A 26,663-nucleotide genomic window follows, 5' to 3' on the forward strand; every position below is an offset into this window, starting at 1 on the left:
GACTACAGACTGGTCTAGGCCCTCTTCATTCAGTTGTGAGAGCACCACTGCCACACCATAAGTCTACATGACAGATTCCCTGGATAAGTCGGGTGCCTTAAGCATGGGCACCGTGCACATGGCTGCCTTCAGGGCATCAAAAGCTTTCTGGCAGGACTTAGTCCAGATCTCCTTCTTGGGCTGCTTCCTGGAAGTCGGCCCTGTCAGTCGGGCTACAATGGTGCCATACCCCTTAACTAATCTCCTGAAGTAGCTGGTGAGACCTAAAAAGGCTCTCACCTCTGACTGGGTCTAGGGGACTTCACAAGCCAGAATGTATCAATCTTGGGCTGTAGGGGCATCACCTGGCTGCTTCCTACCTGGTGTCCCAAGTACAACACAGAGTCCCGCCCAATCTGACACTTACTGGCCTTGATCTTGAGCCTGCCCTCTGCAGAGCCTTAAAAACTTCCCAGAGGTGCTGCAAGTATTCTTCCCAGCTGAAACTGAACACCGCAATGTCATCCGGGTAGGCAGCACTGAAATCCTCCAGTCCAGCCTACACATGGTTGACCAACCTCTGATAGATGGCAGGGGCATTCTGCAACCCAAAGGGCATCACCTAGAATTGGTAATGCCCCTCTGGGGTTGAGAATGCTGACCTTTCCTTGGCCCCATCGGTTATGGCAATCTGCCAGTACCCAGACGTCAAATCAAACATGCTGAGGAACTTGGCAGCTCCCAACTGATCAATGAGCTTATCAGATCTGGGGATAGGGTGTGCGTCACTTCTGGTGCCGGAATTGAGACCACGGTAGTCCACACAAAATCGCAGTTCTGGCGTGGCACCGGGTGCAGCAGCCTCTGAGACCAAGACCACTGAGAAGGCCTAAGGCCCTTTGGGGGGCTCTGTCACCCCTAATCCCAACATCTTAAAGACCTCCCCCTTGATGTTGGCCCTGACCAGGTCAGTCAGCCTGTGCATATTGTGTTTTACAGGAGGGCTGTCACCAGTGTCCACGTCCTGGGTACACCAGTGAGTAACACCTGTGGTCAGAGAGAACTGTGTGGCTAACTCTCCCAACAACTGGCGACAGTCACCCTGCTGCTTTGAGGTCAGTGTAGGGGAGAGGATCACATCTTCCACTGACCCATCCTGCTCCTTGGAAGACAGGAGGTCAGAGAGAGGTTCACTCTCCTATTCCACCCATCATCTGTCACCAAGAGCATGCTCACTTTGGACCTCTCAAAGTGAGGCTTGAGGCGGTCCACGTGGAGGACCCTCAAAGGGTTCCTGGGAGTCTGCAAATTCACCAGGTAGGTGATACCACTTTTGCTCTCCACCACCTCAAAATGCCCAGTCCACTTGTCCTGCAAGGCACAAGGCTCCACTGGGGCAATGCCCAGACTTTCTGGCCTGGCTGGAAATATACAGAGTGGCATTCTGGTCGTACCAGCGTGTCATCTCCTCCTGGCTTGCTTCCAGGTTTGCCTGATCGAGTTTCCTGAAGCAGGCTGTTTGTTTCCTGAAGGCCAGCATGTAGCTAAATACATCCTGGGGATATTTCCTAGGAGCTACCTCCCGGCATTCCTTGCCCAAACTAAGAGGTCCTCTCAAAGGGTGTCCATACAGAACATCAAAGGGACTGAACCCTAGAGACTTCTGTGGTACCTCCCTGCATGCAAAGAGAAGGCATGGCAAGAGGACGTCCCACTTATTCCTCATAGGTTCTGTTAGACCCTTGATTATGCCCTTCAAAGTTTGGCTGAATCTCTCCACCAGACCGTTAGCTTGTGGGTGGCAAGGAGCGGTGAACTTGTAGGTTACACCACACTCCTTCCACGGGGATGTCATACACTTAAATATGAAATTGGTACCACAGTCAGAAAGCACTACTCTGGGGAAACGCATGCGGGAAAAGATCCCCATTAACATCCGCCCCACCACTTGCACCATCGTTGTCCTGAAAGGGATTGCCTCCGAGTAGCTGGGTCCACCAAGACCAGGATTTACCTGTTGTCCATGGCTGTCTTGGGATCCAGTGGCCCCACAATGTACATCCCAACCCTTTCAAAAGGGGTTTCAACAACTGGCAAAGGTTGGAGAGGAGCCTTACACTTCCTCCAACTCTTATCTCTTGCCTGGCAAGTTTGGCAAGACCTACAATGTCCATCTGACTGCCTTTGCATTTGGGGCCAAAAGAAGTGAGCGACAAGCCTGTCAAAGGTCTTGTCCCACCCCAAATATCCTGCCAAAGTCACGTCATGAGCCAGACCCAGTAGAAAGGTCCTGAAGCCCTGGGGTACCACCAGCACACGGGCTCACCCAGGATCAGTAATCTTAGGCTAGCTGTACAGGAGACCATTCTCCCAGTAGATCCAATGTGATCCAGACTGATCATCAGCTACCTGGTCTGCAGCCTGCTGCCGCAAACCTTTTAAGAGAAGGGCATTCTTTCTGCTCCTGGCAGAATTTCTCCCTGGTGGGACCACCTTCTTGCTGCCAATGGGTCAGCGCAGATACATTTCCCAGTTCAGTTACCTGCTCCCCTGTAGGTACTGGTGCATCCTCCTCAAGGTCAGCCTCCTCCCGGACCTTGGGAACCTCTGGGGCGGAACCTGGGCCACTGTTTCAGGCTCCAGGTCCTTCTAATCACCCTTTCCGGCCTCCATTGAACGAGTGGTCACGGATGCCCAGCCCTGACTCACCAGACTCTCTGGAGCCGCTGCAAAACCCCAGCCCCTGTCCCTCGAAAGCCAGACAGTCAATCCACAAACCCAGCAGAGGCACACAGATTGGCTAAGCAAGAAAATACCTACTTTCTAAAAGTGGTATTTTCAAACCCAGAAAATAAAAATCATCCTTACTAAAAGATGCATTTTTTACATTCTGAGTGCAGCCATATTAAACTCAATTTCTCTATCTTGTCCCAATGGGTAGTTATGCTTATAAGATGTTATAAGTAAAACTCCCATTCTTTCCTATGGGACAGATAGCCTTACAGTGGGGAAAAACAAAATACACTGTAATTCACAACCAGGACATGTCACACACACCAGTACATGTTCTACGGTTAATATACACAGCACCCTGCCAACAGGGATACCTTGGGCCTACCTTAGGGGTGACTTATATTTAAGAAAAGGGAAGTTTAGCGCCTTGCAATTGGAGATCCTTTCCAGGTCGACATGGCAGTTACAAACTGCATGCAGAACCTAAATCAAATATGCCAATCATGGAAACACGAATCCATAATAACAATTTACAACAGGAGCACTTGCACCTTATCACTGAACAGCAGTGAGAAAGGGCACAGAGACACTATACCAGCAAAAACAGAGTCAAAACGGGAGGTCAGAAAGCAAAAAGACAAGAGAAACATGCCAAAAGATGCCAAGTCTAACACTAATACTCACATTTTATGTTAGATTTGGGAAATGTTGATCAAGGGTTGAGAAACTAAGAAAAATCTAACATTCCCATGGCTAAAATTACTGCAGTAAACATAAAGGGTACCTGTCTTGAAAACAGCAAAGTCATTATCTAGGTTATTGTAAAGTAGTAAAAATGGTTGTAGCAATACTAATTGGGAATCACTTTTGGACAACTTCACTGGGAGCTTAAATGCTTTTCAGAATTTTGTTTTTTTCATAAGACAAATAAATCAGATTTTTATGGTAGTAAGAAGTGACAATTATCAGGTGGACATATGGGTGATTGCATTATTAACTTGAAATGAAAGCCAATTCACTGTGTCAGGAATGTATCAATCCAAAAAGGAATGGTTTGACCAACCGTAAGGACCTAATGTGAGACGTAATTATATTTACAAAACTATGGGTCAATGTAGTCAAAACCTGGTTGCATAAAGTGGTTGCGAATTGCACACCAGCATTTTGTAACTAGTAACTTACTTTATACCAATGTACTGAAAGGTCAGTTCACATAATGAGAAATCGCAATAGAGCACAGACCAATCTTCCTAATGGATATTAATTAGGATGTTCACAATTTGCAACCCAGTACAATTGGTTACAATCACAGGGATGATGGCCAACAAGAGTCAGTAGACCACCATCCCTGTGATTGATTTTCAAAATTGAAAAACTTTTTTTATACAGCAGCAAACAACGTGAATGGTTTTAATAAAACATTTTCAGGTTTGAAAACTTCGGTGGGAGTCGGCAGTGGTCCCCTAAACCACTCCACCTGAAGCTGACACCCCAATTCTCAAACTGAAAAGATTCCAAACAGGGCTGGATATGCCTTTGATTTCAATAGGCATTTCTTCGGTGGTCTGGAGCTTTTGGAGGCCAAATCCTCCAGCTTCCTGAGGTTAATTGCAGCAGTCAGGGGGTGCTCTAAGAGAAAGAGAGAGGAGGAAGAAGATAGAGAGAAAGTGTTCTGGGAGGGAGAAAAGAGGGCGAAGAAAAGTCGAGTAAGAATGGATGGATGAATGGAGAGAGAGAGAGCACAAGAAGACAAAAGGAACTTGTTTGAGCATTTTTCCCAGGGATGGTTTTGTTTCCCAAGTCCAGCAATGGTTCGAAAGTGGATGCCCTTACCATTTGTGAATCTTTGCGAATCTTCGGAGTCAGTAACTTGGGAGTCAGTAACTAATCAATCTTTTGTAACCGCAATTTTGGTGTAAACCCTTAATGCGTATGGTACCATATAACAATTTCGTAGGGATGCCTACAATATGTCCCTTCAACATTGCAAATTGTAAGACATAATCACTGAATATAAATGTAGTCATTTGAATTCAGTAGGTTACCTGAATTTGTGAAATGTATTACAGAACATATAAGTGAACATTTTAAAGGTCTTGACAATAAGTATATTAATGTATGTGCCATTCCAATATCATGAACCTAGCTGAAAGTCACAGGGTGAAAGACAAACACAAAGTAAATGAATGATAGGAGAGTATCTGGTTTGCAGACTGTTACCCCCAGATGCATCAAGCATCCAATTTGCGATTCCTTATTAGCGAAAAATAAGGATTCGCTAATAAGGAATAGCAAAATGCTGTGGATGAAGAAATCGCTAAAAAAAATTGCGATTTCTTAATATTCCTTAATTGTGACTCTCAAATTGCGAGTCGCATTTAAGGATGACCTCCCCATTCATTCCTATGGGCAGCTAACTGGTAATCTGGAGGAAAATCTTGACTTGGTCCAGAAGTGGTTGATAGCCAGATTTGAGGAGTTAGCCCCTGGTAAGCCAGCTAAGTCTGCGCGTAGACATGTCTCGGCCCTTTGGTTTACTCCCTCTCTTGGTAAGATGTGCCAAGACTGTAAAAAGGCTGAAAGAGCGTGGCGACGCATGTATGACCCTGGTGATGAAGCAAAATATAGGGATGCTATTAGGCTTTATCATAAACATATTATGGATGGAAAAAAAGTATACCTGGAGCGTAGAATCGATGAAGCTGAAAATATGAGTAAAGAAATCTTTAGCATAGTAAAGGAGTTTACCTCCCCTTCCTTGAGTACGCCCTCCCATTCTCACACTGAAGCTTGGATTAGCCAGCTTAGTGATTTTTTCATAAATAAAATTAAATCCATTCAGGATTCTTTCCTTGATGCTGGCCTTATTTCAGCTGCTAGCCAACTGACCACTCTACCCTTTTCACTGGAAGAGAAAGGTCCTTTTCTCTCAGTTTTTCCTCCTATGCCCTCTGTTACTTCTCTTGATCTTTTGTCCCGGCTTCAATCCGGCTCGCCACTTGACCCTTGTCCAGCAAAATGCCTGGGGAGAGTAGCACCTGCAGTTAACACCTTGCTTAATCCTGAGGTTCCGTGAAAATCGTTACGACGTTTTGGGCATCGCCGAATATGGACGAGTGTGGTATCTATGAACCGTAAATGACGAGTTTAGTAAGTGTACGCGGTTTCGTCATGCTACTCAGAAGAGTTCGTCTCATTTACAGGTTTCTCCAATGAACCCTCGGGTTCCATTTTAGATACGGCATCCATTTTGTTCCTTGCCCTCACGTAGTCAGCGAACAGGCAACTGCCCGCATCGTGACCCTCTAGTTCCCAAGCTTTACGGTAGAAGCATATTCCTTTCATGCGTCTTTTATGACTAGGGGGAGGACACTGCTGAGATAGTTGCCTCCGCTCGAAGGTGATTCTGCCGTGCCGGTCTATTGTTTCAGCCTCGCACGTGCTGGGACCAAGCCCTTTCAAGCTACGATTACGCATCCAATATTATCCTCACACTTTCTGTTCCCTGTTGTCTGACTTCCTTGCAGCTGTTCTCGTTTCTTTCTCTTGCCTATTTACAACTCAAGTGGAATGTACCTAATGGTGGGAAGATGTGCTTTCACAGTTGGAACTGGTGATGTTAATGTAATTATGTTCCGGGGTTCTGAATACATGAAAGCGATCCTTTTGAATTTTACTGTGGGAACTGAGCTGTAACCTTTTGCTTACATATTGTGCAATGACAAAATCTTGTATAAAAGAGAGCGACTCACAAATGCAATTTGAAGCAGACTCTCAGAACCTACACTCCGTTGTACTTCGTGTGACTTTTGCTTCCCTGCAGTAATAAACTCTGATCTTTGACGCCGAAGGAAGTCTCCCGTGTCTCTGTCTTTAGTGCGCCAGAACAGGTATCCCACGAAGGTTTTAGGTGTTGTACCCTGGCACCGCTGGGCCTTAAATAGTCCAGTCCTTCAGTTGGCGCCCAACGTGGGGCGACATCGGCGGTACCGGTCCAAAGCCTGACGATTGTGAGGAACTTCGTGTGAAATCTCCGAGGAAAAGGTGCACCCCGCTTCATCGATCCTGTTGTCGAAATAAGTGGTCCGAAGATTTTTCCCGCGAAGATTCCCGCCTCCTGATGGCTGCGACGGACCGATGCCCTGACTGTCGACCTGTTTTCGACGCCTGGCGTAGACCTTTCGTACAGCGAGACGATAGACGGGCCTTCCTGGTGACGCCATTGAAGCTCTCAGTTAAGTATTTGTGGGTCGCTCCCAGTCCTTAGTTGTTGTTTCAGCTTGTTGAAGCTTTGTTGTTTGCATGGTTCCATTGCATTTGTGGTTCTTAGTTGTTGGCTCTTAGTTGTTATTTGACAGTTGCAATTGCCAAAAACCGAGGGTTTTGTCTTTCACGAAGATTCAGTACTTCGGTAACCCTTGAAGTTTGATACTAGGTTAGTGTGCACGATGCCTAGCCATAGTGATTTTCTTGGTTTCTTTAAATGTTGCAACAAGGATTCCCAGTTGGAGGACTCGTGTCCGATACCTCCAGTTGGAACTCCGATATATGAGCTCTATAGTCGACATGGTGTGGGCCCTATTATATATAATGACTGTTGGGTCCGTTATACAAGAAAGGATGGTGTCCTTAGTTGGCCACCACACGGAAGTTTTGGAATGGAGATTTTAGATAATCTAGAAACTAAATTATTTAAGAAGAAAGCTAGGCCAGCTATGTTGGATTCCCTTCGGTTATGGCGTAAAGAGGCCAAACAGAAAGAAATCAAACAGCTTAAAAATAATCGAAGAGAAGGTATCGTTCCGATAATGCAAGTTGTACAACAATGTAAGCGAGATAAAGAAGAAAAAGAAATAGAAGTTTCCACTAGACTGCATCACATGAGGATAGACAAATGTTATCCGGTTTTACCAGCCAGTCATGATAAGAAAAAAGAGGATTCAAAGGAGGATCCCCTGTTAGGGTATTTGATGAAATCGCCACCTCCTTATGCACAGGGTGCTACAGCCCCTGCAGTTCCTCCTGTAGTTCCTCCTGTTGTCCCTCCTGTTGTTCCGGCGGCTGCTGGTCAGGCCGTTGTTAATCCTACGTTTGTCCCACCACCTGTCTCTATTCCTACTGCTCCTTTGCCTGTACCTTCTCAGCCTCTTGTCCCTGCCACCCTGACTATCGTGCCTGCTTCTGCTGTGTCTACCTTCACTTATAACGTTGTGGCTCCTGCTCTTCTTTCTCCTTCTGTTCGTAATCGTATCCCTAACACTGTTGCTACCCTTTATTCACCGCTTTCTGGTCAGTTATTTCCATCCGATACTCCTGAAACTCCCCAAAGACGGAGTCAGATCCCTAGTGGAAGGGAGAAAGAGACGTTAGTGACAATGGCACATAGGTGGATAAGACATCCTGCCAACTACCCTCCACGCATGGTTTTCGAGACGTTTTCTCAGTTTAATGAGCCGACACAGAGATTCGTGTTCGAAGAAATGTGTAACTTTTTGAGGGAACAATGGTATAATGACAATCTAGATAACATACCGCCCGATATGATTGAACTTCAGAGTCAATTTTCGAGCGGTATGATTGTAGGTGGCGATGTACGACGTGCCTTAGAGCGATTGTTATCCTTTAGATCCACAGTGCCTTCTCGCGTGTCATTTAATGATGACGACTTAGAAACTTGGAAAGCGGCTCCTGGTCAGTATCCTATGAGAGAAGTTCCGCCAGTATGGATGCCAGGTGCTCCTGCTGCTAATCCTCCGATTCTTCCACATTTCCAAAGAGTTTGGATACACCTCCCATGGAAGCGATCAGAAGTCTTGCAGGTGAAACAATCTTTGCCTGATCCGCGTAAGAATCCAGCAGGTTATTATAAGGAGTTGTCCCAATTGGTAGATGCTACTATTATGAACCTTGCCGACATTGACATGCTGTTCGGTAATGTTGTACCGCAACCGGTTTGGGCGAAAATTCGCCAGGAAAATCATGCGAATGAGTTAGGTGGTGACTGGGCTGCACTAATAGCAGCTGATGGCCGACAAGTTGGTGGGGCTAAGCCTGAGCAGTTAATTACGGATCTACCTCAGAGAGTAATTACACTTATGAAAACTCTCATGCCAGCGATGAGGCTGAACTGGGATAAATTATCAGCTTGTAAGCAAAAGAAAGACGAGAGTGTCTCGGACTTCTTTACTAGGTTCGAGGAAGCATTTGTCGATCATAGTGGTCAGGATATGAGCACTGAGGGAGGTCAGCGGTTATTTGTTGATAAGTTCGTGTTAAATTTGTTACCTGAACTATGCAACAACTTGAAGAATTCAGAAAGTGCATGGGCTGTTTCAACCACTGCACAGATATTAGCGACGGCTCAATATTATGAGAATAGGGAAAAAGAAGAAAGTGATCGTGTAGATAAGAAAACGAAGGAGCTGAAAACGAAGGTTTTGTTGCAGCAAGCGTATCCTCCGCGTTCAAATAACACTGATTTGCAACAGCAATATAGACCACAATCACAATCCTCCAGAATACAGTCACGTCCTGACTCCTCTGACTTTAGATCTATGCTTGGGTATAACCAGTGTGCATATTGTAGAAGAGAGGGACATATAAAATATGATTGTCCCGCTTTGCGTGACCGCCTTAATGGTGTGTCGGCACGAGGGGGTCGTGGTGGTCCTCAACAAGCATCTCGAGGTAGAGGTCGCGGTGCCTTTCAAAATCAGACTGAGCGCCCTAATACGTCCTCGGACGCGAATAATTGTTTTGACCAGCGAAATGTAAGGTCCGATAAATCAGCGCAGTATTACGCGGACGACTATTACGTTGAACATGAGACTGTTGTAAACGATCGTTACTAGGACAGCCACCGACAGAGAGAGGGAGTAGTATCAGTTCCGGTTGATCAGAGTGGGCCTTACGTCGCAGTTGCTACATCTGGCGTAGTTGAGCCTTTTCTGTTAGACACTGGAGCGACGAAAAGTTCCATCATGCATTCGAAACTCCCTGGCGCACCTTTGTCCGGCTTAACAAATGTTTCCGTTGGATTCTCTGGCGCCCCTGTTAGCAATCCTGTCTCTAGCCTTTTGCCCCTTACAATTGGCCCTCGTGAGCTGGAGGCTCCATTGATTCTATCTACTGGTTGTGGTGAGAATCTTCTGGGCTTGGATTTGTTAAAACGGTTATATGCGACATTGTATTGCTCTCCTGAAGGAGTGGAGCTTACATTAGGTCGGAGAGTAATCTCTCCTATGTACTTGTCGATCGATAAACTCCCGCCGGAATTGAGCTCCCTTCCTGCGTCTCTATGGGCCACAGGTCCCAATGATGTGGGTCTCTTGGACATCCCACCCTATATGATCAAGCTGAAACCAAATGTGCGATTGCCACGTATACCACAGTATCGTATCTCCATGGAGGGAGAACGGGCGCTATTAACGATTGTGCACAATCTGATCGAAAAGGATGTCGTTTAAGAAACTCGGGGAAATGTGTGTAATAGTCCTGTGTTACCCATTTTAAAACGAACTGATCCATCTAAACCTCCTGTGTACCGTTTCATAATCGATTTGAGAGAAGTGAATAAAATCGTGATCCCACAGTTCCCCGTGTTCCCTGATATCACGATTTTGTTGACCCTGATTCCAGCGTCTGCCTCCTGGTTCACAGTAATTGACCTAAAGAATGCTTTCTTTAGTATCCCGATTGCTGAGGAAAGCAGAGACCTATTCGGATTCTCATTAGGTGGTCGCAGTTTTAGACTGAAACGCGCACCACAGGGCTATTGTGAGAGCCCGTCGATCTACAGTCAAGCCCTTAAAAGTCAACTTGATTCATTTGTATTACCGGCAGGCGCAGCCTTGATTCAGTACATTGACGACCTGTTGGTAGCTGCTGATACCGAAGATATTTGTAGAACTGCTACATTATCGTTGTTGCGGCATTTATGTGACTTACATCACAAGGTGTCACCTTCCAAGCTGCAATATTGTTGCCAAGAAGTAACCTACTTAGGTCACTTATTGTCAAAAGAAGGGAGAAGGTTGACCCCAGAGAGAATTGCAGCGATTACCCGAATGACTGTGCCAAAAACTCAGAGAGATGTACGTGCCTTTCTAGGTATTACGTCATACTGCAGACAATGGATCCCAAATTTTTCACTATTGGCGAAACCATTGTTAGCTCTCACGTGCAAGAATGTTCCGACTCCTTTGCCATGGACTGAAGAGTTTCAAAAAGGTTTTTCTAAATTACGTGATGCGTTGTGTTCGGCTCCCGTGTTAGGTACTCCTGATTACAGTAAGCCGTTTACACTGTACGTTCACGAGAGGGATGGTTGTGCGTTGAGTGTTCTGGCGCAACAATTTGGTGACAAACAGCGTCCCTGCGCATATTTTCTTCGACCTTAGACCCAGTAGCTAGAGCTTTGCCGAGTTGTTTAAGAGCAACAGCGGCAGCTGCGGCGTCCATTCGACAGTCCGCAGGTCTGGTCATGGATAATATGCTTACGGTGATGGTTCCGCATGCAGTTGACACTCTCTTGAACCGAACGAAAACTCAACATTTGACGAGCGCAAGGTTGTCTGGGTATGAGCTGACATTACTGGCTAGTCACATACGGATAAAAAGGTGTAATGTGTTGAATCCAGCAACATTATTGCCGATCAACACGGAGTCAAGTGATGTAGCACCACATGACTGTTATCTGAGAACTGAAGAAGAAACGAAGGGTCGTATTGACCTAAAAGATACTCCATTGGTAGATCCCGATGGTACTTTGTATGTTGACGGTTCCTGTTTTAAGTTACCGAATGGTGATGTGACCACTGCGTATGCTGTAGTGACGTTGAGTACGATTGTGGAAACTGCTAGATTGAGTCAGAATTCGGCTCAGGCAGCTGAATTGATTGCCTTGACGAGAGCGTGTGTGTTGTCTAGAGGAAAGCGGGTGAATGTGTTTACGGACAGTCAGTATGCTTTTGGTGTGGCGCATAGTTTTGGGCGATTGTGGAGAGAAAGAGGGTTTTTTACGTCGCATGGTACAAAGATTCAGCATGGACAGCTTGTGAATGACCTTTTAGATGCACTTACATTGCCTAAGCAGGTGGCCATAATTAAATGTAGTGCGCATCGAAAAGTGACAGATGATGTTGGTCATGGTAATGCGTTTGCAGACAAAACTGCTAAAGAGACAGCTAGAGATCTGACAAATCGAATGTACGTTGCGAATTCAGTAAGATGGCCAGCAGAGACTAGCATGTGTGAGGACACGGTTGAAAGTGTGAAGGAAATACAGAGTGAAGCTACTGAAATGGAAAAGACGCAGTGGAAAGAAAGCATGGGAAAGTTAGACGAGAATAGATGTTGGGTTGACTTGTCAGAGAAACAGAGATGGATGTTACCGGATGCATATGTGCTTGCTGTTGTTACAATGGCCCATGGCACAGCACATATTAACTCGAAGGGCATATGCAAGTTGTTGTCTCCTGTATGGAAGAATGATGGGATTACTAAATGTGCAGAGAGAGTGGTTAAGAATTGCATGGTATGTTTGAGGCATAATCCCGGTAAGTGCACCCCCACTCCACCTGGTCATTTTGCCCCTCCTACATGTCCTTTCGAAGTTATCCAATTGGACTTCATCCATATGGAGAGATGCAACAATTTGAAGTATGTTTTGGTCGTAGTATGCGCATTCTCCAGATGGATTGAGGCTTACCCTCTTAAGGATAATACTGCCCTATCCACAGCTAAAATTCTGCTCAAGGAGTATTTCCCCAGGTACGGCATGCCTCGGATTGTATGGTCGGACAACGGAAGTGAGTTTGTGGGAAGTGTGATGAAGAGTGTGTGTCGTGGTTTAGGAATATCCCAGAAATTTCATAGTGCTAATCATCCTCAGTCAGCAGGTTTGGTGGAAGGATATAATGGCACCCTGAAATTGAAGCTTGCTAAAATCCAGGCAACGACTGGTTTATCATGGCCCGACGCTTTGCCTCTAGCTCTCTTATCGACCAGGGCTACTGTACACTCTCGAGTAGGGCTTAGCCCCTATGAGATTGTGTTCGGCCGCCCTGCGAACATTTGGGGGGTTCCGAGGCCTAAAGAGTTTAACAGACTTGAATATCCAATGTTGATTGATTATCTATATGATCTGACTGCTAAATTGAGTTTGATTCATCAACAGGTCTTTGAGGCTCTGCCGTCACAAACAGAGGGTCCTGGTCATCGGCTCCAACCAGGGGACTGGGTCCTCACCCGTAATTTCGGACGAAAACGTCACCTTGAGCCGAGATTTGTGGGACCCTTCCAGGTGCTACTAGCCATGAGGACGGCGGTTCGGCTGGAGGGACGAAAACACTGGGTGCATGCCACCCACACCAAGAAGGTTCCGCTTCCTCTGCCGGCAGACACATGGATACGTAAAGGTTTTTCCTCGTCTGAAACTGACGTTCCCCAGCGCTTTGTCCCATTTAGCGAAGCTCAGCCCATAGGGAACACTTCAGTTTTATCTGACACCCCTGTTGATTCCTCTCAAACAACTTCCTTTCCTTCAACATTGGAGAATTCAAGTGCTGAACAATTGCCTGAACGATCGAACACTCTTTCGCCATCCAATCCACTGTTTGAAGATCAGACTCGACCCGGAAGAAGCCGATACTTTCTTCGTACACGCAATAAAGATGAATACATTTTTATTATTTTTGATTTCAAAATACCCCCTCACAGTTTGCCTTGACCATTGTGGACATTTTATTATGTATGTATTTCTTTTCCAGAACAGCTAGGAGACGTATATAACATTGATTATTTAACTGATTAAAACCCGCCATCTGGGTTGGCCGTAGGGCCGCGCGGGTACTTCTTTCTGTTTAGCAGTTATTGACATTAGGTCAATTTCTTTTGTCGATTTCTGGGAACTCCTGGGAATTGATAATCGCTACTCAGAACGAAGTGCGTCAAGAACGTTGCGGACAGTTGTTAGAGGATGGAGTTCTCCAAGCTGTCGAAGCTAGAGGAAAAGACGACGCAAAGATCTAAATTGCACAGCACATTTCGAACAAAATGTTTTTTATTACAGGTTTTCATGTTGTTCCTACCTGTTTCTATGCTGCTGGTGGGTGGAGTATATTTTGGTTTTCAATCATTACTGCCTTCTGCCTTACCTACCTCTCCTTCTCATGATCTAAATTTCGTCTCCACTGTTTCTCCACATTCTTTTCACCTACTGCCTCAGCATGAACAAGTCAGACGTGCGGAATTTAGAAACAATTCCTTTGTGCAACTTTTGCATCAGCATCAGTTGGTGGTAAATACTACAAACTGTTGAGTGTGTGGGCTAATGCCGCATACCGTGGACAGGGGTATCCCATATTTGGTTCTTCCGTACAGCCCCCAAGGGTCAGCTCGGGCATTCCAAATCATGTTCCGTAGTGCACTAGATTCCTACACCCATCGAGAGCCACGCTCAGCAAGTTTTGGTCCTGGCCCGTACCATAAGTCTCTGGCGACAGCGATTGCTGATCTAGATAGAGACATTTTTGATGCTTCGCTTATCCCAGAGGAGGAAGTGCAGGCCTATAAGTACCTTAGTGAGGCTGAGTATAGTATATCAGTGGGTGATAGGCAGCTTAAAAGCTCATCTCCAATCTGGATTGTACCTCACCTAGGCCACTTTTGTCTGCAAGGTCGTGGCCGAAATCCAAGAGCCCAGCTTGGGAAGAGTGCTTGTGTGGATACTTACGTTCTATCGATGCTCTCTTCCCCTGTCTTTCTGACTGCCAAGGGTACCTATTTTGTATGTTATGACCGAGCATATACGTGGTTACCTCATGACTTCTCAGGTACCTGCTATATTGCGAATCTCTTGCCCCCGACTTTCACTGTTGCTGCCGACTATCACAAAACCAGAGTTGTGAGAGGTGTCATTAGTAAAGAGGATACTTCCGGTCAAGAAGCAGGGGACTTCTTCAAGGGTTTTCTACCGTTTTGGGGCCCTATGGTCAATAGCAGAAATCTGAGACAGTTAACTCGTGTAGTAGAGTCAACTGCTAACATAACTGCAAGCGCCCTTGGTAATCTGACAGCAGAGCTTCAAGCGGATAGGCTTATGACGTTACAGAACCGTATGGTTCTAGACATTCTTCTAGCAGACAGAGGTGGTGTGTGCAAGGTCATCCATTCGAGCTGCTGCATATTCATACCTGATAACGCTCCAACGGTTTATCAAGCCATCTCCAAGTTGCACAAAATCTCGGAGTCCATACACGTGGATGAGGGAGATTGGACGCTTCTAGGATGGTTTTGGGGTCTAATGTCGACTTGGGGTTGGAAGATTCTGATGGTTATAGGGGTTGTTATGATGTTTCTGTTCACATGTTGTCTTTGTGTACAGTGTGGTCCTGCCTTATGTGGCCTTTGTGCTACAACGTGTATAAGAAGGCCATCTGTTACCAAAGAGACATTGATGGATAGAATTATGTTCCAACAACATCTGAATGATCTGATGAGAATCGAGATTGACTCCGACTTCGACTAGTTCTTGCCTACATGAGGGCAAAAGGACCGTCTGAGGTTCCGTGAAAATCGTTACGACGTTTTGGGCATCGCCGAATATGGACGAGTGTGGTATCTATAAACCGTAAATGACGAGTTTAGTAAGTGTACGCGGTTTCGTCATGCTACTCAGAAGAGTTAGTCTCATTTACAGGTTTCTCCAATGAACCCTCGGGTTCCATTTTAGATACGGCATCCATTTTGTTCCTTGCCCTCACGTAGTCAGCGAACAGGCAACTGCCCGCATCGTGACCCTCTAGTTCCCAAGCTTTACGGTAGAAGCATATTCCTTTCATGCGTCTTTTATGACTAGGGGGAGGACACTGCTGAGATAGTTGCCTCCGCTCGAAGGTGATTCTGCCGTGCCGGTCTATTATTTCAGCCTCGCACGTGCTGGGACCAAGCCCTTTCAAGCTACGATTACGCATCCAATATTATCCTCACACTTTCTGTTCCCTGTTGTCTGACTTCCTTGCAGCTGTTCTCGTCTCTTTCTCTTGCCTATTTACAACTCAAGTGGAATGTACCTAATGGTGGGAAGATGTGCTTTCACAGTTGGAACTGGTGATGTTAATGTAATTATGTTCCGGGGTTCTGAATACATGAAAGCGATCCTTTTGAATTTTACTGTGGGAACTGAGCTGTAACCTTTTGCTTACATATTGTGCAATGACAAAATCTTGTATAAAAGAGAGCGACTCACAAATGCAATTTGAAGCAGACTCTCAGAACCTACACTCCGTTGTACTTCGTGTGACTTTTGCTTCCCTGCAGTAATAAACTCTGATCTTTGACGCCGAAGGAAGTCTCCTGAGTCTCTGTCTTTAGTGCGCCAGAACAGGTATCCCACGAAGGTTTTAGGTGTTGTCCCCTGGCACCGCTGGGCCTTAAATAGTCCAGTCCTTCAATCCGCTGCTTAATTCCTCCCTGATCACGGGAGAGGTACCTCTGGTTTGGAAACATGCGTTGATCTTGCCGCTACTTAAGAAGCCTACCTTGGATCCCCTTATCCACGCCAACTATAGGCTGATCTCCCTCCTCCCTGCTCTGGCAAAGGTGATTGAGAAACACGTGCATCTCTCCATTTCCAGCTTTATCGAGAGCAATAACATCTTGCATGATTCTCAATCGGGTTTCCGCGCTAATATTAGCACGGAGACAGCCCTTCTCGAGTTCACCGATGCCATCAGAGAGACTCTTGACTCCGGGGGTAAGGCCATCCTGGTTATGTTGGATTTGTCGGCGGCTTTCGACACCGTCCCCCACGACGGTCTCCTTTTAAGACTCTGGGAGATCGGCTTTCGTGGGACGGTGTGGAACTGGTTTAAGTCATTTCTGACCGGCCGCCGACAAGTGGTCTGGGCACCTCCGTTTTCCGCCGAAATGCCGCCGCTGGAGGTGGGGGTTCCTCAGGGGTCTATCCTGAGCCCCACCCTCTTTAATATCTATATGGCCCCTCTGGCGGCGGTAGCGGAATCCTTTGGTGCCCGGATCATATCTTATGCTGATGACACCCAGCTCCTTTTTATGTGTAATAAGGGTGAGGTCTTCGACGGTAGTCGGATCAAAGAATGTCTGGGCGCTGTTTTTGACTGGTTTCAGTGGTACAGTCTGAAATGCAACTCCGATAAATTGGATTAGCTTTTTTTCGGATGTCCGCCTGATCCCAGCTGGAAGACATGGTGGCCTCAGGACATGTTTCCTCCTGACGTTGCCTCTTCAAAAGCTAAAAACCTTGGTGTTCTGTGCGATGACGGCCTCTCTTTTAGACCTCAGATCATTGGGTTGTCCGGGAAATGCTTCGGCATTTTGAAAATGCTTCCGTTGTTGTCTCTGCAACATAAAAAAATCATTGTTCAGGCTTTGATAGGCTCGCGTTTGGACTACGCGAATGCCCTCTACCTCGGTCTGCCCAAATATCTTCTGGCACGTCTGCAAATTGTGCAGAATTCTGCTGCGAGAGCCATTTTTGGTCTTCAGCGTAGAGCAAAAGCCTTGGAGCTGCTCAAGAGACTGCATTGGCTTCCTGTCTCTAAGAGAATTACTTTCAAGGCTCTGACCCTTGCTTTTAAGGCCCTTCATTCGATTGGCCCTAAATACATTGGGAAGCGCATGGCCTTCTACGCGCCTAGGAGGACTCTACGGTCGGCCGTGTTGGCCAAAGCCGTTGTTCCCCCCATCATACGTGCTCGGATGGGAGGTCGCTCCTTTCGATACTTGGCACCTCGATGCTGGAATGAGCTCCCCGTTTCCCTAAGGAAAGTCAACAGTCTGTTCTCTTTTAGAAAGGAGTTGAAGACCTGGCTTTTCTCCCAATGATAGTCTTTCGGCCCTCTGTGAGTTGCTGTGTTGTGTACTTTTTTCCAGTTCTCCTTGCCAAAGCGCCGGGACACTCCTTGGAGTAGCCGTGCGCTATAAAAGAGACCATATAACATAACATAACATAACTAGAGGCCCATAGGAATGAATGGGAAGACATTCTCAATTTGCGATTAGCAATTGGCGAATCGCAAATTGAGAATGCAATTTCAAGGGTGCAGGGGTGTCCAAAGGACACCCTGCTGCACCCCTGAAATTAATTTGTGCACATATGTTGCGCACACACATGCCCTAAGGCATGTGTGTGCGCAACATGAAACTTTTAAAAATGCACAAAAGTGCATTTTTCAAAGTTTTTGCAAATTACCATGAAGTTCAACTTCAATATTAAAGTCCCGCTCCCTTGTTAAAGTTCCTCACCTTAGGGTTGTGCCTTTAACGCTGGAGTGGACCTTTAATAGCCGTAATAGCCTGCTACGGCATGCTATAAGGCCATAAAATACTGCCCCACATGTGATTGAGCACTTGTCCCTCTACTTGCCAAACATTAGATGTATTCTGTAATTACACAAAAGAAATTAGCATTAAATAGACAGGAGACAAATGTGTCTGTTCGACTTTTAAGTCAATGCTTTGTATTATTTTCAGTTAAAATATATTACGCTCCTGGGCAATTTCACACAACTGCACCAGTTGGTGGCCATTTCACACTGGCACCCAGTAATTTTGCACCATGGACCCGTGCATGTTTCCACAAACTTGTCCACGGAGAATAAGGATATATATTCTTAATCTAGATCTGGACTAACAACGTTACAAATCTTTATTTGTACGAAATTGATATCGAAATATGTGCACTTGTGTTTTGGAATCTGAGTGTATGTACGATGAATTTATGTTTTCTTTTTTTTTCTTTTAAATTGAAAGTTTTAAAATAATATATGCATATGTAAATAGCAGCATTGGCATCAATGCAAGTTTGATTTCCTCCTGGGAGTATGAAAACTGCCAGTGGTTGCTTGTTTTGAGGGCAGTACTTTTACAACAAATTCGTGAGCTTATTTTGTGAGATTGCAAATACAATTTGTATTTTCTTTAAACGATTATTAGGTAAAAAATATGTTTTATAAAAATGCTTTTTGTTTCGCCCAGCTCTATCGGAAAGAGAAGATGACAACGGAACAAAATGGTCAGTTACAACGTTCAACACCACTTTGAAAATGTCAACATACATAACTGCTTTTGTTGTTTGTGACTTCGATTACGTCAATACGACAGATGAAAGAGGACGCGAGGTAAAACTGATACATGCAAATGATTATAGAACTGATTTGTCTGGTGACATCATGTTAATATCTCTAAATTTGGCTGATCATTATTCTTCCATCTTCCTGTAGAGCCCTTGCTACAGCTTTGCACCGTTTCAGAAGTAGATGTTTTGGGCTGGATGAGATAGTTGTACAACCACGTTGAAATAGATACTTTAAACAGATGTAGCTAATAATGTCTCATGTATTGTGACCATCAGTTATACTGTGGCTAAATGCATACTAGATAGTAACGTTTTTCATGAAGTTTTGCTCATGTCTGAGATGGAGGAAAATGGCCTTCCGACTGTGGAGCATGACACATCTTCTGCCTCACAGTTTGTAGTTGGTGGCTTAGTTAGTTTGTCATTTTTGATAGCTATCAGTAAGGTCAATGGGAATGGGGTTTTTTCATGCCACCGGGATGAACTGTAGTCTATTTTTCTACATAAAGTGTATTAGTCCAAGGTTCCAGCATTATTATGACCCTATATCTGACAGGATTTTGAGTAAAAAGATGCACAGCTGCGCCTGGCTTTCATTAGGTCTAGGGTTAGCCAAGGACTTTTGATTTGACTAAAATTATATATGTAATATACTCACTTATATGGGCTTTTAGCAAGCCTTCTTGATTGATTGGTCTGTTGTTGTGTCGTTCATATTTGTCTTCCGCCCACTAAAGCATGGGCCAATGGGTCGGCCTACTACAGCCATTGGCTAACGTCACTGTGAATGATGGCATTCGACTCTTGCAAAATTTGAACATCTGCGCACAAAGTAATTTCTTTTAGTGCCAGCCACTATTATGACCCACTATTAGGACTATGTGTGCTTTTTGAGACGAAAAATATTTTTGATTTTTGTGATTTGTTTTTGGAAAGGGCCTGGCTGGTCCCTTAACAATAATGTTTTACACAAAAAAATGACAAGATAAAACAAACATTGATAAAACCAAAAGGCTGGTGCTGACGCAAGACCTACTGGCTTGCTTCTTTTTCAAATGCTGCTGGTTTGCTTTGCTTGTATATGGCATGATTGTAAAGCAGGAGTGCCAATTTAGTCAATTAAGTGTAAAAGGTTGTGTTCTTTCTATCCATCAGCTGGTATAATAACATCTGGGACAAATCCTATGGTTGAGCAAGTTCAGTTACCAGCCAAAGCCCTTGCAGCTCGAACGATGTGTTTTGTTTTTCCCATCCCAATTTAATTTTATAGAACTTGTACTTGAAATGAGGGTTCTAGCAATGTGATAGATTTAAAGCAAAAAAGAGTTTAAGTAGTTCAAATTAAATAAAAAACAAATGTATGTATTTATTTTTAGCTGCGCTTCTATACGCACCAGCTGGTAAGATTATTGGATTCTGCTTTTTTCTCTACACTTGTTTATTGACTGTCACTCAAAAAAAATGTACACATTTGGAGGGATGGATGCATGCATTTCCAAACAATTACATCAACCTGACTAATCTGAACAGATTTGTATACATTATTTTGATTGATCACTTTTATTGATTGGTAGTCTTTTGAGGGTTGATGCTTTCAGATTACCTTCATCTGCATTTAATATCAAAAAGCAAAGGTGGATAATTCAAAATATTTCTAAGTGTGGATAGTCTTTTGTCGTAACTAAGGACCAGGGGCCAGATGTAGGTAGCCAAATACCGGTCGGTAACGGCCGAATTCGGCCGTTACCGACCGGTATTTGGCTATTGAGATGTAGGGGCACGGAAACAGGGCAAATCGGTAATTTTACCGATTCGGTAAATATACCGGTCGGTAATTTTACCGACCGGTATATTTACCGATTCGGTAAAATTGATATGTAGGTGGGACTCTTCTGAGTCCCACAAGGCCTACAAAATCGGTATTTTACCATCAAATTCAATTTGATGGTAAAATACCGATTCAGGTGTGCATGCACACCTGTGCCATATGACAGGCAGACCTGCCCTTAGGGCAGGTATGCCTGCCACATGGCCCCCGAACCTTTTTTGGGGGTGCTAGAGGGTGTCAAAGTGACACCCCCTGCACCCTTGTCAAAATCGGTATTTACCGAATCGGTAAATACCGACAGGTAATGCCCCATTCATTCCTATGGGCTTCAAGGCCCATAGGAATGAATGGAGCATTACCGGTCGGTATTTACCGATTCGGTAAATACAGATATTTACCGAATCGGTAAAAAACACATCTGGATGGACCTACATGTCCACCCTTCATATTTACCGATTCTTAATTACCGAATCGGTAAAATTCGGTAATTAAGAATCTGTAAATATTTTTTACCTACATCTGGCCCCAGATGATCTATTTAATTATGTCCCTTTTTGAATGAAAAAAGTGGCAGTTTGATGAATCTGCACAAAACATTTAAAATAGAAGTTTATCAGCCTCGATGATCTTCATGGAAAGTTTTGCATTGATCCGTCAAGCGGTGGCCAAGAAACCAGGAGGTCTAAAAACTGTGATTTTCCATGTTAATTCCCTTCGGAAAATTTTCTGTCCAATACATAATAAATGGTTGAACAGAGTTACACCAAATTTGACAAAAGGCTATAACTTTATTTAGAAAGTATACGGTTTATAATTAGATTTAAATCTGTTTTTGAGAAATTAGTGTTTGAAAAGGGGCTCAAGTTGGGCATGAAAGGTTAAAAAGTTAGGTATATCTGGACTGTTGGTGTCCAGATATGCTTTATTTAGCGACTTTAAAGAGGGACTAGTCAATCCTGATTGGCTGGCTACAACATGAAGAATATGTTGTGGCTTGAGACTATATCTAGACTCTCACAATTATATATTTCATATATACATATTCAATTCCCACATCCGATTCCCACAGCAACACTTCCAAAGTTAAAATGATGTATCATCAAATTAATTATTCTCATGACATCAAATATAAATGAATGAAATACGAGTAAAAATCTGAATCCAGAAAAATGTTTTTCACCATCTGCGGAAACTGTAACAAACATTCTCCAGCAGCTCCTCTCCTCCCAGCCATTATCCATCTATCAGCAATTATGTCATAGTTTTGGCTTGAATATTTAACCCACCTTCTGTCCAAGTCAACAAAGGTAATCATTTTTACCTCTTGTGATGGAATCTTCCCAAAATCCGGGTTACACGCATTGGGCCTTTTCCCGAGAGGCTGGAAGGATAGGGGGCCGCTTTTATACTAGGGGCCTGTTTTGTAGCAGTGCAGTTTTAAAAGCACTGCAGAGCTCCTTGTATATCAGGCAACATTAAAAGTGCCAAGGTAACTCTGGTGATTAACATACCTGCTGATCAGAGTTTTGTCTAATGCCAGCTTTGACTCATCTATAGTAGTGTAGTGGCTCACCTTGGGGGTAATTAACGCCGGCCGAGCTGCTCTGACCTGTGCTCCGCTGAGGCGTTTTGGAGATCCCTTGCCTGTGGGTGGCGGCCGGGCTCTGCTCCGTCGAGCAGCAAGGAGGGCAGTAACCAACTTCCTGACTGGCCGGGCTTGGCTCCGCCGGTCAGGACTTCAACCCCCAGCAGCCTTGGACCTGGGACCCCGCCTCCCCCGTCATCAGCCAGCGCTAGGAGGCGCATAAATCATCGAGTGCGCCCGAGGACTCTGTGGCTCACCTTAGGGGTAATTAACGCCGGCCGAGCTGCTTTGACCTGTGCTCCGCTGAGGCGTTTTGGAGATCCCTTGCCTGTGGGTGGCGGCCGGTCTTTGCTCCGTCGAGCAGCAAGGAGGGCAGTAACCAACTTCCTGACTGGCCGGGCTTGGCTCCGCCGGTCAGGAATTTAACCCCCAGCAGCCTTGGACCTGGGACCCCACCCCCCCACCGTCATCAGCCAGCGCTAGGAGGCACATAAATCATGGAGTGCACCCTCGTCCCGCGAGGACGCGCGTGGGACGAGCCGGGCGAAGCCCGTGCTTAGGGCGGGCCCTCTGAGGCCCTCAGAGACTGAAAGAGACTGGGCTGGGCCACCCCCATTGGCTTTGTCATCACACCAACTAAGGTAACCTCTTCTCACGCTCGAGTGTTACAGGTAGTGGCCAGCGATAGCTCTGATGGAGGCTAAACGCAGGGCTTCGGCCAAAAAGACCCCTATGCATACACGATCTACTACCAGACAATTAACATTGGCACCAACCCCACTACCTACCCTAACTGCTATCGATAGAATGCTGCAGCAAACAATTGGGGTTGTTGTGAATGCGATTGAAAATACTGAAAGAAGACTATCTTTACCACCTAGCATGTGCTTAATAACTCAATCACCACAAGCAGTAAACTCACCCGCAAATATTACAAATGTAACAACATTATCACATGACTCGCTTTTATTACAATCTTTTGCTGGTCTGCCAGGGAATGGTTCAAACCAGATTGATGTACCGCAACATTTAGAACCTACTGTGTTTTCTGCTAGGGAGAGTAGATTATCTTTAACACCCAATCTGATAACAAGTGACATACCCCAATCTACAACATTGAATGATGTGCCTAATGACATAGGGGAGATGGATGGCTGTGACATCAATGATATTATCCCTATTGCTGATTCAACTAACACCAGTCTGTCAAGTAGTGCCATCAACCACGGGTCTACCCGGCCCAAATGGAAACCCACTCACAGTAGGAAATTGTTGGTAGTCAATAAGCTGGGCAAGAAATATAGATGCAAAAGAAAAAAAGTAACCCAAACTTCAATAGACCATGGAAGGGAGGGAGAGGTATTACAACATAGCGGAAATAAACGCTCAAAGGAAAATGTAACCCCAACTAATATAGAGGGACTGGCGCAACATCTAGAGAATATGATAAAATCATATATTGCACCAGTGACTGAAATTTTAGAATCTCTAAGAAAAAAAGTGGAGAACTTGGAAATACTGGGCATAGCCAACATAGACATCTTAGAACATCTGGGCACACAAGTTAGGTCATTTACAACTAATGCACCAACTGGGAGACCGAGCAAAAACACGCCAAGTAGTGCAATTAGAGTCCCTAGTATGCCCACCACGGTAGCGACCTCGGTAGCAACCACAAGTGGAACGAAAATGTTACCCACCTTCGCCCCAAATGTAACAACTGGCCAGAAAGTTGCTGTGGGACAAAGGGAGACAGGTGGCCCCATTCATAACAACAAGAACTTGCCAGCACCTAGGCGCCACACTAACAATATAATCCCTGCTACGATTAATCTTCCACCGGAATGTAGACCGTATGTAGCTATCCTTGCTAATGTCCCCAAACTGCAGCCCACCCAATTTGAAAATCAGGAAACCCTGAAAAACAAAACCTTGCACTGGCTCGTGAAAAACTGTGGATTTCCAACACGAGGGGCAAACCAGATTATTTCCACACAGAGGGTAGGATGGGTGGGACCAAGTAAAAAGGAGATTAATGGGGACTGTATAATTATAAACTACAGGACTACTGAATGGGCGAGAGACTCGATTCTAAATGCACCTATCCCATCAAATCATGAATATAACATCACGTTGTTCCCACTTGACTATTTCTATAGGAACCAGGCAGGAAGACAAATCACAACGCAGTCTTTCCAGCATCCTAGAGCTGTACATCTCAATAATCCCAATGTACCCTCCATACCAGCACCATTGTATAATGTATATGACAATTTCACAATTCCGATCTGCAATAGATTTCAGGTGTTTAACTCATTAGAGGAGAACGATTGACTGAATGTATCATTTATGGTACTACATCCTGAACCTACTTCATCTGGTGAAATATCTACAACTGAACAAGGGCCAGGGGGTCAAAGTGGGGTAGAAGATGCAACTGTGTTAAATATGACTAGTATTGAACAATGTAAAAATAACGATGTAATTATGCCAAATGTAACCACACTTACAGATATAAATATGATTGTGAGTCTAGGAACACCGTTACTGATTGACCATTCTGAGGTTACACAAGGCAACCCCGTCGACTCTCTAAAGGTCACCACCTGGAATATAGCGGGAATTGCTGCTAAACTAACTACTCCGTTCTGGGATAACTTCATCCCACAGGGTTACGACATAATATGTCTGCAAGAGACGTGGCATAGAGATCAAATACAAGTCGAAGGATATACCTCCTATAGTGTGGCAGCAGTAGCTTCCAAGGCAGGCAGAGCAAAGGGCGGTTTATTGATTTTGGTATCCACTAAAATGGAATTCAGTACTGGGGGATATGTGGAGGTGGGTGAGCATGCATTAGTTTTGCGATTGACACATAGCAAATGCAGGGACTTAGTAATTGTGAATTTTTATAATAATATTGTGGGGCCCAATCGGGGTATGATTGTATCGGATGTTGAGCGGGCATTAGAAGAAACACTTGCATTATCAAGCAAATGCCCTGTAATACTCTGGGCAGGAGTTTTTAATATCAAAGCATGTAGTCACGCCCAGAAGGGGATTTGTGGACATCGAGAGGAGTACCCTGGTGGTGATAGCACTATCTTTAATCATTTCCCCCACAATAATTATGGGAGTGCATTGAACAATCTGGTAGCTAAATTAGATCTGGAACTACTAGAATGTACAAAGAATAAAAATAATGAGAAGTGCCCAACATTTAGAGGGAGAGATGCCCACTCAAACATTGACCATATCCTGGTGTCCAATGGTTCTGTCTATTCCAATGTCTGGGTAATAGAGCAGCCAGTGAGTGATCACAACAGTATATCAATGGAATTAATGGGTTGGGGCCCAAAAACAAATGTGTATGGTAGACCCATCCAAGGGATTACGGCTGAGAGACCAAATGGCATGAGGATCAAGTGGACCAAAATAGACCCCAATAAATTAATGGTGGATACTATCCGCAAATGTAGTAGAGAGGTAGGTTATTGCTTAGCACCTAATGTGATCGCGCCCACTTTACTTTCTAATTTTTTGCAAATAACCAATACTGTTGAGAATTCCTTGGTTGCAAGAAATAGAAAGCCTAAGAGGAATAAAGCTGCGTGGTTTGACAAGCACTGTGCTCAGTCACTAAAAAAGTTAAAAATAGCGCTCAATGTTAAACCAAGAGATAAAGACAAAATCAGAGAAGAGCGACTTAATTATAAGACTGCCTTAGCATCTAGAAAAAAAGAGTTGCAAAATGATGCTTGGCTGAAATTGGATATGGCTGCAGAAGCAAAAGATCACAAATTATTCTTAGAAACTGTAAATGGTCCCTTTTTAAAGAATGATAATATTCCTGAAATTAGTTTGCACGTCAGTTGCCACGCATGGATTGCCCATTTTACTGGGATTTTTAACTCTGATTTTAATCCAGATGGGTCTATTTTAAGTGTTGATACAGTACCATGCCTCAAATGGCAGAAAAGGCAGTTATTTTTAACTTTAAATGAAGTCACAGAGGCAATCAAAAATAGTAAGGGTGGCAAAGCACCCGGGCCTGACGGGGTACCCATGGACTTTTATAAACACGAAATGACTCTATGGGCACCAATATTGACACGTTATTTTAACGCGGCCATAGAAGATAGTCTACCAATAACATGGGGGCAGTCAATCATTGTGCCGCTCTATAAAAAAGGATCCAGGTCTGAAGCACGAAATTATCGTCCCATTTCACTACTGGACTCGACAGTTAAAATCCTTAGTCGAGTCCTATTAGTGAGATTGGAAGCCTGGGTTGAGGAAAATGACATCTTATCCCCAGTGCACTATGGGTTTCGCAAGGGGATGGGAACCATGGAGCAGTGCGTGAACCTGGAACTAATAGTCAGCAAGTACACTAAAGCTAAAGATGGTAATCTATTTTT

General features: G+C 44.7%; 1 protein-coding gene across 1 annotated transcript in view; it reads left to right on the plus strand.

Moving 5' to 3' along the window:
• Positions 1 to 26,663, plus strand: part of LVRN (laeverin) — a 663,539-nt gene that overhangs the window by 134,349 nt on the left and 502,527 nt on the right. Inside the window, exon 3 of the mRNA XM_078675542.1 lies at positions 18,730 to 18,872. Within this exon, the coding sequence (XP_078531668.1) occupies positions 18,730 to 18,872 (143 nt within the window). The remainder of the gene's footprint in view (positions 1 to 18,729; positions 18,873 to 26,663) is intronic.

Source organism: Lissotriton helveticus, chromosome 2_1, assembly GCF_964261635.1.
Source record: "Lissotriton helveticus chromosome 2_1, aLisHel1.1, whole genome shotgun sequence".
In the NCBI taxonomy this organism is placed as follows: Eukaryota; Metazoa; Chordata; class Amphibia; order Caudata; family Salamandridae; genus Lissotriton; species Lissotriton helveticus.